The sequence below is a fragment of the Naegleria fowleri genome (assembly GCF_008403515.1).
Source record: "Naegleria fowleri strain ATCC 30894 chromosome Unknown tig30, whole genome shotgun sequence".
Lineage (NCBI taxonomy): Eukaryota > Heterolobosea > Eutetramitea > Acrasida > Naegleriidae > Naegleria > Naegleria fowleri.
Genome location: NW_025407962.1, coordinates 678,563 through 691,773, shown reverse-complemented (window position 1 = coordinate 691,773; position 13,211 = coordinate 678,563). Strand labels below are relative to the sequence as shown.

Below are 13,211 nucleotides of genomic sequence, written 5' to 3'. Positions count from 1 at the left end.
TGATTAAATATTCACCATAGGATTGTTTGTTATCAAATATAACAAATTCAGTGCCTTTTGGATTTCCTTGAACACTGTCATACATCTTTTTGGTGGTTGCATCATAGGGTCTTGTGAGGTTAGGATTTTCCTGTTGAACGATCATGGGTTCACCAATCGTGACACGACACATGAACATTAGAGCTTGCTTTCGTATAACCATGGCTATAACTTGCATTCACTGCAAAATAGGCACCTTGGCCATAAAAACCAGTCGTGGTCAAACGATAATCAAAGCCATATTCCGAACCAATTATTTTCTGTGCAGTATCTGCATCACAACCATGATATAAAATCTTTTCATTGGCATTTCCTTTGTTTTTGCACTGGATGTGATAACGGAGTGTGGTATATTCTTCCCATTTTTGTGCATTTTCAATTCGTTCTATTTTGATCACCTGAGCCGAAGAGTGTGAATGTTGAACAGATTTCAAAAATTTCGCCTCAATCTTCTTGCACTCATCAGAAGTCTTGGGTAATGAAAACAATCGAGTATATTTCTTTGAAATTTTTGTAATGGAATTGGGTGGTGATGTCGTCCAAGTGTCAGACCAATCAAAGTTGTCATCAACATCCAAATCATCGTGAGAGAAACGAATTCGATGAAGTGGATCACTTAAATAGTTACATTTGCTTCCATAGGTACATGGATGAATAAAGTTGTGGGTATGATCTTCATTGTCTTGGTAATGACATTTCTTTCCATGAGCACAAATGTGAATGAATCTGGCTTTGTGAGTTTTGTTTTCTTTCCACTTGTCACAATTTTTGATGGTACACAAATGTCGAAATTCACATTTGTGTTGTTCGTCTAATCGGGTGAGAGAACACTTTTTCCAATCCCGGCAAAAGTTGGTTGGTTCAGGAATTTTGTCCTTCTTTTCCATTGTACTGTTTCCTGATTGTGACAAATTAGATGATGACTGTTTCGAATTGGTGGAAAGGTATTTCTGAGGACTTGCATTCTGTGAGTTTTTGTAAGTTGAAGAACTCAGGTTTTGTGCAGGTGGCATTATCACAGGTCCACTGAAGCCATGACTTGGTTGTGGCATGTGATGGTGAGGATGAACATTGCCAAATATGGCTGGATCATAATGACCTGTGTGAATATGAGTTGGTGGCGTTTGTGGTGGTGGAGAATTGATCATCATGGTTGGAACAATAGCCGTGTTTGGTAATATTTGATGTGGCGGAACAGAAGAAGGTTGAGAAAAAAAATTTGTTGGTGGAATTCTCGTCGTTGTCATATTTGGTTGGTTGAAAGGATGATTGGAAGAGGAATTCAGAATCAAGGAAGAAGGAACTGAATGATGATGTTGCATGGAAGGAGTGTATGGATTGAAAGGAGGATTGGAAGGTAGGTGATTGTAATTTGGAAGATCATTTGGAAGGTGGTTATAACTCGTAAAAGGAACTTGCTGTGGATTGTTGTGGTTGTGATGATTATTATTTGAAAACATTTTTTTGAATTGCTTCCTTGTGCCAATTCTGTCTCATTCATGAATTGACTTCCAATCACGTTACCACTTCAACAGGTGACATCTAACACCATTCACTTTACAAAAAAAATGCCTCTATGCAAAAACGACGAACATTGCCCCTTTACCAACAATTCCGATCATAAAAACCAATATCTCCACACTTGTAAATACGGAGATCAATGTCGTTCTCTACACAATACCAAGCATACAGAATGGTTCATTCATTCATGTCCCTTTCAAGGAAAATGTTCACTTGTGAATAATTTCAAACATAACATTACATTCAAGCATCCTCCACAACCATCAACAACCACCAAAGGAATCATTGAAAGGCTTATCAAACTTGTTTTTGATGAAGAATCTGGAAAAGGAACTCTGAAACTTCGATGTCCATATTGGGATAAATGTGCACTCACCAACCAAGTCGAACATTTGACACAATTTTATCATCCTTGTCGATATGGTGATCAATGTCGAAAACAAAACGATGAAGATCATTGTGAAGATTTTTTTCATCCATGCAATATCCAGAATTCGAATAACAATCCACACAAGATCAACACTGCCGGTCAAAACAAAGGAGGCCTCTCATCCTGGCAACAACTCTTTGTATGGAAATCACATTCAGAATGTTCCATCCATGTATCCAACTTCTGTTACGTACACTACTGGAGGGTCAACTTCTCCAGTCTATTATTCGAATTTCCCAACTCAACCAACATCGAATTATTACGCCCAGAATCAAGTTGGAGGTCAAAACCATCATGAATATACAGGAAGCATCAGTAGATCAACAATGATGAACAATTCAAACATGGTGTCACCAACCACCACCACTACAATGAGCACAAATCATGGAGTACAACTTCCAACCTTAGTTGTCATGTCTTTTAATGTATTGGCAGATTGCTATGTGAGCGATGAACGGTATGAGCACATTTCGAATAAGAATTTCTTAAAGTGGCAAAATAGAAAGTCAAAAATTTTTCACACACTGAAGGATCGACCTTATGACATCATTGGAATTCAAGAAATTGATCAAAATCACAAAAAGGAGTTTTCAGATTTTGCATCCAACCATGGATACACCATCTTGATCAGAGACAAACTTCCAAGAAAAAAGGATAGTATTGCGATCATGTTCAAAACGAGTCGATTCGGACAGCCAATTGGACAAGGAAGTGAACAAATTATTGAGGGATACCCAGAAGTGTTTCAATACGTTCTATTGAAGGATCCTCTCTCTAATTCATTAGTTATTGTTATGAATTGTCATTTGACTTTCCAAAGAGACGCAATTACTCCAAGAGAAAATCAAGTGAAAAGGATGGTCGGAGTTTTAAAAGATCTTCATTCAAAACATAAGCAGTATTCAACGAATAGAATTTCGGTTCTTTTGCTCGGTGATTTCAACACTCAACCTCATGAGAGTCCTGTGAAATTTATGGAAAATAGCATGTTGCAAAGAGCACACCAAGATCGACCTGATTTTTGGACCTTTTCAACCTCACACCAAGGTGTGTGATTATATCTTGTACTTTGGAAGTCATTTACAAGTGACCAGTAGTGACCCTGAACCAGTATTTCTTCCCAGAGGTACCGTTCCAAATGAAGAATTTGGCTCTGATCATGTTCCTATTTCTGCAACCTTTCGATTTCTGAACTGAATGTTCTTAAAAGCGCAAATTAAAGAAATCAACAAAAAAGTCAAAATTTTGTGAGGTCAAGATCATGAAAAAATTTGCTCAACCATTTCGGTGAACAATAAATAATAATAAACAATAAAAAAATCCCATCTTATCTCAAATTGTCGAATAAACAACAACGTGACCTCTTATTTTTACTGAATCATGGTCCGAAGATTGGTCTCTATTAAGGGAACAATTCTTTAAGCCTTGCAGATCCGACATCCTTCTTTAGTAGTTCTAAAAATTCCTCCTTCTTTTTGAGAGCTGCAGCATCGGTTTTTGAATTCATCACTCCCTTTATCAGCTGATTTTTGCATTCCATCTCACCGTCCGAAAACTTATTTGCCATCTTGATGATAAACTGTCGGGTACTTTCGTCTGCAGGTTTGTAACCTTTTTGAAGAAACTTGTAATATCTCATAATTTTGGAAGGATTTCCTTTGGCCCAAAAATCTCGATACTTTTCTTTCACTGGAATTCGTAAGACTTTGTTTAAAGCATCTTTGATTCCTTGTCCTTTTCCGATTGGGTCAATCACACATTCATTGATAAGATCATACCACAAAGAATTACAAGTGAAATCTCTACAAATATTCTCTCCAACTAAATCGGTACCAAAACATTGCGGAATGTCACTCTTCACAGTTTTGTTGTCATTGTTGAGTCCATTGAGAGCCTTGCCTTCAAATAGTTCCCATGAGTACTTCCTACCACAACGAGACCTCTTGGTCCTGGACTTTGAATACCTGTGGTGTACTTTTTAGATAACTTTTCAAACAATTTTTGAGGTGGACATCCAAATCCAATATCAATATCTTTAACTTTTCCAATTATATTCTGAATGTTGGTTTCCTTCTCTTTCAACACTGCATAAAGGACATCTCTCACTGCTCCTCCAACGATGAACACAGGAACACCCTCGTTCACAATATATTTCAATACATCCAGATAAGTCGCACGAGGAGAAACTCCGTCAAGATATTCCGATAAGGCCTGAGTGAACACATTCCTCACAAGACTATTCTCGTAGACACACACTCTATTTCGATACCATGGTTGCTCAATTTGATTGTTTGGAAAAGTCACATTCTTGAGATCCTCCGTCTTGATATGTCCTTCAAAGACACCCTTTCCTGTCTTTTTAAAGATGACAATTTTTCCAGTCGATAAGTTGGAGCCAGTTTGTCTCTCCCAACCAATAAATTTATATTCCACGGGTGAGGTTAATTGAATGGAAGCAGATCGTTTCCACCGCTTGACATGCGGTTGCATTTTGCTTTTATCTTTGGAGGTAAGACCAGGAATATCTGGTTGTTTCTTTGAAGAAGGATGAGAAACGGTTGGAGATAGATCATCGTCGTGATCACACGAGGAATTCAACAAACAAAAGAAGTCTCGATGTCCTTGACTCTTGTCGTCCTTGACTTACACTGAGAGCAGTTCTTTCCCTCAAAGCATTCAGGATGCAAAAATCTTGTAAAATGTCTCCACTGAGAATCTGTATTAGAGTCAGAAAGAGATTTACACTTGGCTCCGTATCTACAAATATGCATGAACTGATCTCTATGCGTCTTAGAGTTGTCCTTGCACGTTTCACCTTTGGGAAATTTATGTAAAAATTGCTGAAAGTGAAGAGGGTTGCTCTCTCGACAAGAGTGGACTCGAGGACATACATGAAGATAGCGTGAGAGATGATCAACATCTCCTCTCTCGGCAATGCGACATTTGGTACCATACCAACATAAATGGTTTGGGAGAGAAGAGGATTGAGAACTTTGGGAAGATGAAGTGTTGACACCTGACATTCTTCTTCCGTCTTTATGTTGTGGAGAAGTGTTGTCTTGCTCCGAAGAACTGGCATGATGATTATGATACCCAGTTGGTCGGTGATTATATATATTGCAGTGAAAGGGAGCATTTGGGTTTGTGGAATAATTCACAAAAAAATCACACTGCAAACCACAAGGACAGTCATGATAGTATTCAAAAAAATGTTGATCGGTCAAATCAACGATGGGACAGTTAGGAACTGGACAAGGTTTCTTGACACTAATGTCCACTAACCAAGGATGTGAAGAGTAAGGAGAGCAGCTTGTGGATGGAAGCATTTTTTTGTTATAGAGGATTGAGAATTCTTGTCAGTTGTCAAACGACGATCACGTTCCAAAACAAGTGACAACGTTTCGTTTATTTTTATTTGATGGAATAACAAGCATAGACCGGAATGTGGTCCGAACCGTGAATTTGATTGGGAAGAAACTCTTTTTCAGTAATGACAACTTGAGGTTGATGAATGTTCTTATTGAAATCAACATGTGGTGGTTCTTGATTATTAGTGATATTGAATGATTTCATGAACAAATAATCAATACATCTATGAATAGTATTAGTGTTAAAAGTAATGTCAAGCTCTTCTCCATGAATTTCCTTTATGGAGCTCTTGTAACCATTTTCCTCAAAGATGGAATAACTTTTAGAATTGACATCAGCATTGAAATCTCCTCCAACAATGATTGCAGCACACTTGTTACAAGAACTTTTTGCATCTTCTTGCTCTCGAATATATTCGAGTAAATGAACTGCTGCATTCGCTTGATTCACTTGAACGTCGAAAAGGTTTGGATTTCCAATGAGATGAGTGGTGGCAACAAGTATTTTGCGATTCGTCTTTTTGTGAACAAATAAGTCATAGAGTAATTTCTGAGGATGACCAAGATTCAGTGCATAAAATCCAGATAAAGGAACACCCCAATAAAGCTGATCAATCACAAGAGCCACTCCTTCTTCTCGGTCTTGCTTCTTTTCAAAAATTGTAAATGCATTTGTGACTGCATTCTTGACCACTCTTAATACATTTTCTTCAATTTCTTGGAACATTAAAATATCACCTTCAATTTCCTGTAGTTGTTTGAGTATTCGTTGAGCACGAACCTTTTCATTCAAATCCTGCTTATTACAATAATAATAAAGTTTGTCTGAGATGTAACTTTGAGCAAGTACATTATAAGTCACAACTGTTAAATTATTTCTTCTATTGTCCCATGTCATTCCTTTTTGTGGAATTACATAACATTGTTGAACGCTTTTCAAGTGAGTTGAAAAGGCATCCATCCAATACTTGGTGTTACATCCATACTTGTTCCAATACATAAATTCTTCAGAAGGTGAGTGAAACAATAGAGGAAAGAGTATTAACGTCTTAATTTAATAATAATTCAAATCAAAGGAAATTCTTTTCGCCACATCTTGAATCATTTCATTACATGATGGAGCATCTGTCAATGAGGTCAGTAAATATTGTTTCGTCAAAATAACGACGTGACAATGCCACGGAAGAAAGTCCATTGAGGATGACGCTGTTGTTGCCACATGATCATTGCTGTCTCGTTCTCTCGTTCTCACATGGTCCATTCTCATGTTCGTAGCTCCATATTTTTTCAACTCGAGCAATCGACTGTCTATTAATTGCTTAACAGGCTCCTTTAAACACACATTTTGAGCAATATATGGAATGCTATTCAATGGAGTGAAATGTTCATGATGATTCGTTTCGTTTTGAGTAATGTCGAACACTGAACACTAAAAAAATGAGAAGAGAAAATTCTCTTTCATGTTTTTTGTGGGAATCCTGATGATGATGATTACGAACAACAAGTAACGTGATCGGGTAAGCTTCTTTCAAGGCTGCAACGTCAGGTCGTTCGTATGTTGCACACAGAATTTCCGCACGTGGATGAAACAACCATTCAAGCACTGTTGGTGCAATCGAACAATGACATCGATCGGGTTGCCCACCTTAACGAACATGTCTGTGAGCCACTCATCTACTTCAATGGCGAATTCCTGTGACCATTCAAATGTGAATTCCATTACGATGATCACCCCACCAACGACAGTGATTAATGGCAGTCATTTGCATCCACATGGAATAATATTGCTCCTTCTTTTCCAAATTATTCTGCATCGACTTCCACTTATCCATCCATGAATATGCACTCCATGTCAACTGCCATTCCCACGACTTGGGAGAACAACACCATGCTGCTTCAAACGTCGTCGTATTCTCATAATCACATGATGCCAGGTTATTCTGGTAGGTCCACCTATTACAATCCTTCTTTCTTTCATGGAAGTGGAATGGAGCAACAACAATTCATTCCCAGTTTCTCTGTCTGCCACTATTGGCAACTCCACTAACTCCACTGAATCCAACACAGATACACAGAATTCAAAACCGATCAAACCGATCACAGAGAAGCAACCTTGTCAAGATTGGGATTTATGTCAAAAATCCAATGATCAAGATCATGTTGAAAACTACTATCATCCATGTAAATTTGGAACTTGTTGTAAGAATATGAATCAACCAGGTCACAGAAATCGTTATTTACATCCTTGCAGCCAACCACAAGGAAAATGTTCCAAATTGAAAGATGAGGAGCATTGCACCTTTTTCATTCATTTCAGAGATGATAAGCCAGTCACATCATTGTACACTTATCCAGGAGCTAAAGATATTTGTATAAGCGCATTGAAGTGTGTCAAGAGCTCCAACAGATATCACATGGCTTCTTACAGGCATATTTGTAGAGATGGAGAAAACTGTAAAGCAAGTTCAAATCAAGAACATAAGAACTTGTTCCTCCATCCATGCCGTCACAAGGGTCAATGTCGCAATCAAAAGGGCAAGGCTCATATTCGAAATTTTATTCATCCATGCCAGGAAGGAGCGAGTTGTAAAAAGTTTGTAGAAGGAGTTGACATGTCTCATATTGTCCTTTTTTCACATCCAGTGGGTTCTGATAGCTCCAAGCTTGTGAAATATGAATGGCCAAATGCTTGGGTTTCACCTCCTCCTCCAAAATTATCCAAAAATCCACTGGAAAAGCCCCATTATGCCAGAGTGAAACTTGCGTCAAGTACTGCTGAATATCAACAAGTTCACCAATTCTTCAACAAAACAATAACTGCCAAGAGGACCATTATCACCATTGAAAGAATTGAGAATTATTTGCTGTGGTTTAGATTTTGCCAAAAAAAAAGAAAATGGGAAATTCTCATAACGAAACACAATTATTCCATGGAACCCAATTTGCATATATTGATTTGATAAGTGAGCAAGGACTAGATCCACGCGTGAGTGCAAGTGGTAAATTTGGATTTGCAATTTACACATGTCCTTTCTCAAGCTATTCAGATAGCTATGCACAATCAGGATCTCAACAAAATTATATGTTTGTAGTGCGTGGGCTTGTTGGAGATACTTACACAATTCCAGGGACAACTTTGATGGGTTCAATTAAAAGACCACCACTCAAACCAAATTCAACAACAGAATTGTATGATAGTGTCACTGGATATAATGCTCAGGAAATCATGTTCTATGATCAAACTCAAGTGTATCCAGAATATTTGATCGCTTATAACTGACGTTTTGCAACCAGCTTATTAAAGACTGAATTCTCACGTGACGACATTTGACACTCCGATCACGTTAAAAAAAATGAAGAACAACAACCACAACAACCACAACATGGACAAAACTTGACACTCAACACTTCCACTACAAGTACTTCGACCTTTCACTATGATCATGGTGATCCATCATCAGGTGTATCCACACAACAGGATTCGCAATGGAAAAGTGAACATTCATCAACATTTGGTCCACCAATGAATGCTTCTTTGAACACTCGATTGACTTTAAATCAACAATTGAATCAAAATATTTCTCCTAATGTACTCATGTCATGTTCAACAAGTCAGCCACATGAAGTCATGACAGTTCAACAACCACCTCAGCAACCACCACTTGGTGTTACCAATCAGCAACAGCAGCCTCCAAATGTAACACAAAATTTCTCCATAATGTCAAATTCTACAATGAATTCTCAACCAAATACGAATTCTTATCAAGGTTCACTTCCTTCGTCCATGTATTCGTCATCTCATCAACAAATGAATCCCCATGGAAACATTCCAAACAACTCTTATCCGTATTCTCAACATTATAATAACCCAAATATGGTTATGAATTCTAATTATTCCCAACCATCTCAATACTCTGGTGGAATGATGAATTATCAGCAACCAAACATGATGATGTCCAACTCTACCGTCTATCCGTCACCATCTTTTAATGCATATCCCACGAATGGAGGATTTTCTTCACAACCTCAACCTTCTTCCTATTATCAATCTCCATCATGGAATGCTATAATGCCATCACATTCCATGCAAGGACCTTACTCTCAACCAAATTATCCTCCAAATTATAACAATGGACAGCCACAGCACTCAGGTCATGTGATGGATACTTCCTTGCTTCTTCCAAGGAGTACTGCACCAAACAACCAACAACCATCTCAAGGTCAACCACAACCAACAACACCTCAAAATGACAATTCAAGCAATCAGCAAAAAAGCAATATCATCATCAACCAACTCAAAATCCAAGTCGATCACTGAAAAGAAAAAGTGCAAAGATTGAGATAAGTGTACTCAAACGTCAAACCAAGAACATGTCGAAAATTATTACCATCCATGTAGAAATGGAAAAACTTGCAGAAACATGGCAAATGAGGTGCATATCAACAGATTTGTTCATCCCTGTCAGGAAGGAAAGAAATGTAAGAATAAGAGCGACAAGGAACACAGTCTGCAATTTACACATTAACTTGAAGTTATGAATTTGAAATGATCGTAAATTTAACAATAATTAACAACAGATTCATATTAATAATTTAAATTTATAAACACAATAGTTTCTGATAGGCACAACAATTATGGTCTGAATTTGTACTTCAAAGTTGGAACGTATTCACAATTGTCACAAGCCACCTCCATTGACAAGTATTTACGCTTGGAAGAAAGATTTGTCTTTGTGATCGATTCGAACACTTTGCTTACAGGAGTTTTCAATTTTTCTTCATTGGCTTTAGCGTCGCCAAACGAATTATACACCATGCATTTTCCTGATGAGATCATGCTAATTTCAAGTCCAAATCTGTCCTTGAAAATTTCAATCAACTCTGCCAATGTGACATCTCTTTTCTCATCTACAACAATATGATCCCAAATTGAAATAGTTTTTTCATCCATGTAAGGAGCTGTTTGTGGTGGAATTGGCTCTGTGAGAGTCATGAACGGCAGCGCAATATTCACAAACGCATTCTTGTAGTAAGAAAGCTTGTCAAATCCTTGCATGAGCTTGTAAAATTCAAAACCTGCAAGACCAGTTACCAGTGCTGTTGTTGTCACCATGGCAGGAATAATATTTCCAGCAATTCCTTTCGTTGTATGCTTATCTGCTTCAGGAATTTTGTAATTTCTTGCTCGCAAATTACTTGTTGCTGTGATAAAGTAGATATGATAATTCGTGTCGTCGTCCTTCTCAAAATCAATAACATTCATGTGAAATCCTACCACTTCATTTGGTTTTGGAACGTTTCCTTGAAGATGTTTCATTTCTCTTTCGTCTTGATCTGAGAATTCTTGTTCAGGTTCTTTGTTTTCTTTTTCATCACTTTGAATTTTCAATCCACTCTTTGGTGTGAATTCTGGAATGGAAATTCTTGAAAGTACTGACTTGAAATCATAGTCTTCCTTTCCATGACCATTCAATCCAAATACGTATGCTCGTAAATTTGCTGCAGAGACAATAAAATCTAAATGCAGTGAATCATTTGGATCGAATTGTAGAGGAATTGGAGGTCTTCTGGCTCCTCCCCAAAAAGGTGTTCCAGTCGAAGTTACATAATCGATAGGGAAATTGTAGAGCAATTGACGAACTTTGTGATTGAATAATTGATCAAATTTAAGTCTTGCCCAAGCAATACAGTCTTCAAATGAGATCGGCTTGTGTGTCACAAGAGATTCATAGACATTTTCCAGGACCATCTTTTTCGCAAATAGAGTTTCAAGTTCCTTAATGTAATTGGATTTGGTGACATAGGCATTCACATCAATTGGAGTCTTATTAAATAGTCCTTCAAATTCATCTCTCGCCCATTGAATGGTGTGTTCAATAGCATTAGGAAAATTCTTTAAAGTACAGAGTGGAATTCCAGGTGTTTCAGGATCCCTTGTTGCTCCATAATTCTCTGTTTTGAATGGAATGACAATTTGAGTATTTCCTTTAGTTCCAAGCGTTCCTGACTCAATGAGATGTTTTCCATAAAAAACGCATTTGGAATCAACATAAAGTCGTGCCTGAATATTATCCAAAGCATTGGTCACTCCAGTCAATTCTTCCCAAAATTGATCATGAAAGGTATCTTCGGTTTCTGGTGCCACTTTTTCTTGAAAGGCCTTCACATTAAAGGATGGATTCATTGCTTTCACAGAAGCAGCTGCAGTGGTGGACTTTTGATGGCCAAGATGTTTGAATCGAAATAAAAACTGACGACTAAGATTTGATTTTTCAATCGAATCCATATCAGTCACGTATACGGTTCCATGAGGTCCACATCCAACACCCATCATGGCGTAATTTTTCAAAATTTCACATCCAAGAGCACCTGCTCCCACAATAAATTCCTTAACATCTCCCAATTTGGATTGGAAATTCTTTCCAAAGACTGCAATTTGGCCGTCGTATCTTGAACCCAATGGTCGACATTCTTCTTCCGTTGGATATAATTTCTCATCTTCAGGTAAACACTCTAATGCATCAAAATGCAAAAATTGATTCAATGGACAGAATTTTCCACTGCAGGCTTTTTGAACTTCTTGAGCCACCATTCCACCCAAGAATGCAGCCATTGGATTTAAATTTCCTCGACTTGTAAAAGCCAAGAGTTTCACAATTTTCTCGTTCAAATGACAGGAGAGAGAAGGATGAATTTCTGTGACAATTTCCTTTGCAATTTCAAACAATTGTTCAGCATCGGCCATATTGTAAGATTTTGGAAGACAATGATGTCTCTTTTCGAATTCACTCAGAGCCAACATGGCCACATGAATTTGATGTGGTCTTCCCAACTTGGCAAAATCGAAATCCATGCAGGAGGGATTTGCTAATTGTTCCTTCAAGGATTGATACGAATGTTGTTTGGGAACTTTGACTTGTGTCACATAACCACTCGATCCAGATTTATACTCTCCAAATGAAGTGGTATCGAGATCAATCTTGAACGTATGTTTTCCACATGCCAAAACTTTGATAGGTGTTTGGACCTTATTGATTTCATCCATGCCTTCAATGTTTTTAAATTGAACAAAATCACCCTCATAGAGACCATGAGTGGCGTTTCCTGCGTGAACAGTCACTGTCGCTGGATTTCCATTTGTAATATCTGTGACAATATTGGATACGAGATTTTCTCCATCTTCATCATAGACCATAAATTCACTTCCAAAATCACAAAACACAGAACCCATCAAACCTCTACTCTCACACGCAATAAACTTGATCGAATGTTTACGACAAATGTCATTCAATTCGACAAGTTGAGGAATGTGAATGTCTGTACAAACCACTACATGGATGGAACGACTGGTGATGAACTCTTCGTTTAAAAGCTCGCCTTTTTGCTCACCGATCGCTTGGACAGGAACATAATCGTTGAGACTTTTCAATTGTTGCAAAGAGACGAGAGCTCTATTCTTTCCTAAATCCTTTTCGGAAGCATAGAATTGAGAGGAGAGATCTTCCATTGAAACATTCTTGGTGTCAAACAAAGTGACACTTCGTACACCCATGAGGATTACATTCTTTGCAATCTCTACTCCGAGACCACCCAACCCACAGATCAAAACGTTGGACTTTTTCATTCGCTTCATGGCTGCGAGACCCAAGACGTATGCTTGTCGATTGTGGAATTGGAGATCAATGGTTGGATCTTCATGGTTTTCAACGTTGTCATTGTCTTCAATCATTGGATCGAGTCTTTCGTTGTTGTGTTGCGGTAACATTTTTTTTGTGTATTGAAAAACGTCAAGTTCCGCATTTTCTTTCAAATTAATTTGAACAATGAACTGTTTACAAAATGAAAATGAACTT

General features: G+C 37.8%; 7 protein-coding genes across 7 annotated transcripts; 3 read left to right on the top strand and 4 right to left on the bottom strand.

Annotated features, from left to right (window-relative positions):
* Positions 1–149: 149 nt before the first annotated feature.
* FDP41_002903 (uncharacterized protein) lies at positions 150–1,499 on the bottom strand (the record flags this gene model as incomplete). Its single annotated transcript, XM_044706149.1, has 1 exon — positions 150–1,499. One exon carries the CDS (start codon positions 1,497–1,499, stop codon positions 150–152), a length of 1,350 nt encoding a protein of 449 aa, XP_044563101.1.
* Positions 1,500–2,007: 508 nt separating this feature from the next.
* On the top strand, positions 2,008–3,045 carry FDP41_002902 (uncharacterized protein; the record flags this gene model as incomplete). The annotated part of the gene is made up of 1 exon (XM_044706148.1): positions 2,008–3,045. One exon carries the CDS (start codon positions 2,008–2,010, stop codon positions 3,043–3,045), a length of 1,038 nt encoding a protein of 345 aa, XP_044563100.1.
* Positions 3,046–3,392: 347 nt separating this feature from the next.
* On the bottom strand, positions 3,393–5,316 carry FDP41_002901 (uncharacterized protein; the record flags this gene model as incomplete). Its single annotated transcript, XM_044706147.1, has 4 exons — positions 3,393–3,845; positions 3,920–4,525; positions 4,638–4,706; positions 4,882–5,316. The coding sequence occupies 4 exons, from the start codon at positions 5,314–5,316 to the stop codon at positions 3,393–3,395; spliced, it is 1,563 nt and encodes a 520-aa protein (XP_044563099.1).
* An 85-nt stretch (positions 5,317–5,401) lies between these two features.
* Positions 5,402–6,358, bottom strand: FDP41_002900 (uncharacterized protein; the record flags this gene model as incomplete). Its single annotated transcript, XM_044706146.1, has 1 exon — positions 5,402–6,358. The coding sequence occupies one exon, from the start codon at positions 6,356–6,358 to the stop codon at positions 5,402–5,404; it is 957 nt and encodes a 318-aa protein (XP_044563098.1).
* An 888-nt stretch (positions 6,359–7,246) lies between these two features.
* On the top strand, positions 7,247–8,638 carry FDP41_002899 (uncharacterized protein; the record flags this gene model as incomplete). The annotated part of the gene is made up of 3 exons (XM_044706143.1): positions 7,247–7,301; positions 7,426–8,227; positions 8,323–8,638. The coding sequence occupies 3 exons, from the start codon at positions 7,247–7,249 to the stop codon at positions 8,636–8,638; spliced, it is 1,173 nt and encodes a 390-aa protein (XP_044563097.1).
* A 243-nt stretch (positions 8,639–8,881) lies between these two features.
* FDP41_002898 (uncharacterized protein) lies at positions 8,882–9,676 on the top strand (the record flags this gene model as incomplete). Its single annotated transcript, XM_044706142.1, has 1 exon — positions 8,882–9,676. The coding sequence occupies one exon, from the start codon at positions 8,882–8,884 to the stop codon at positions 9,674–9,676; it is 795 nt and encodes a 264-aa protein (XP_044563096.1).
* Positions 9,677–9,991: 315 nt separating this feature from the next.
* FDP41_002897 (uncharacterized protein) lies at positions 9,992–13,123 on the bottom strand (the record flags this gene model as incomplete). The annotated part of the gene is made up of 1 exon (XM_044706141.1): positions 9,992–13,123. The coding sequence occupies one exon, from the start codon at positions 13,121–13,123 to the stop codon at positions 9,992–9,994; it is 3,132 nt and encodes a 1,043-aa protein (XP_044563095.1).
* Between the last annotated feature and the right edge of the window lie 88 nt (positions 13,124–13,211).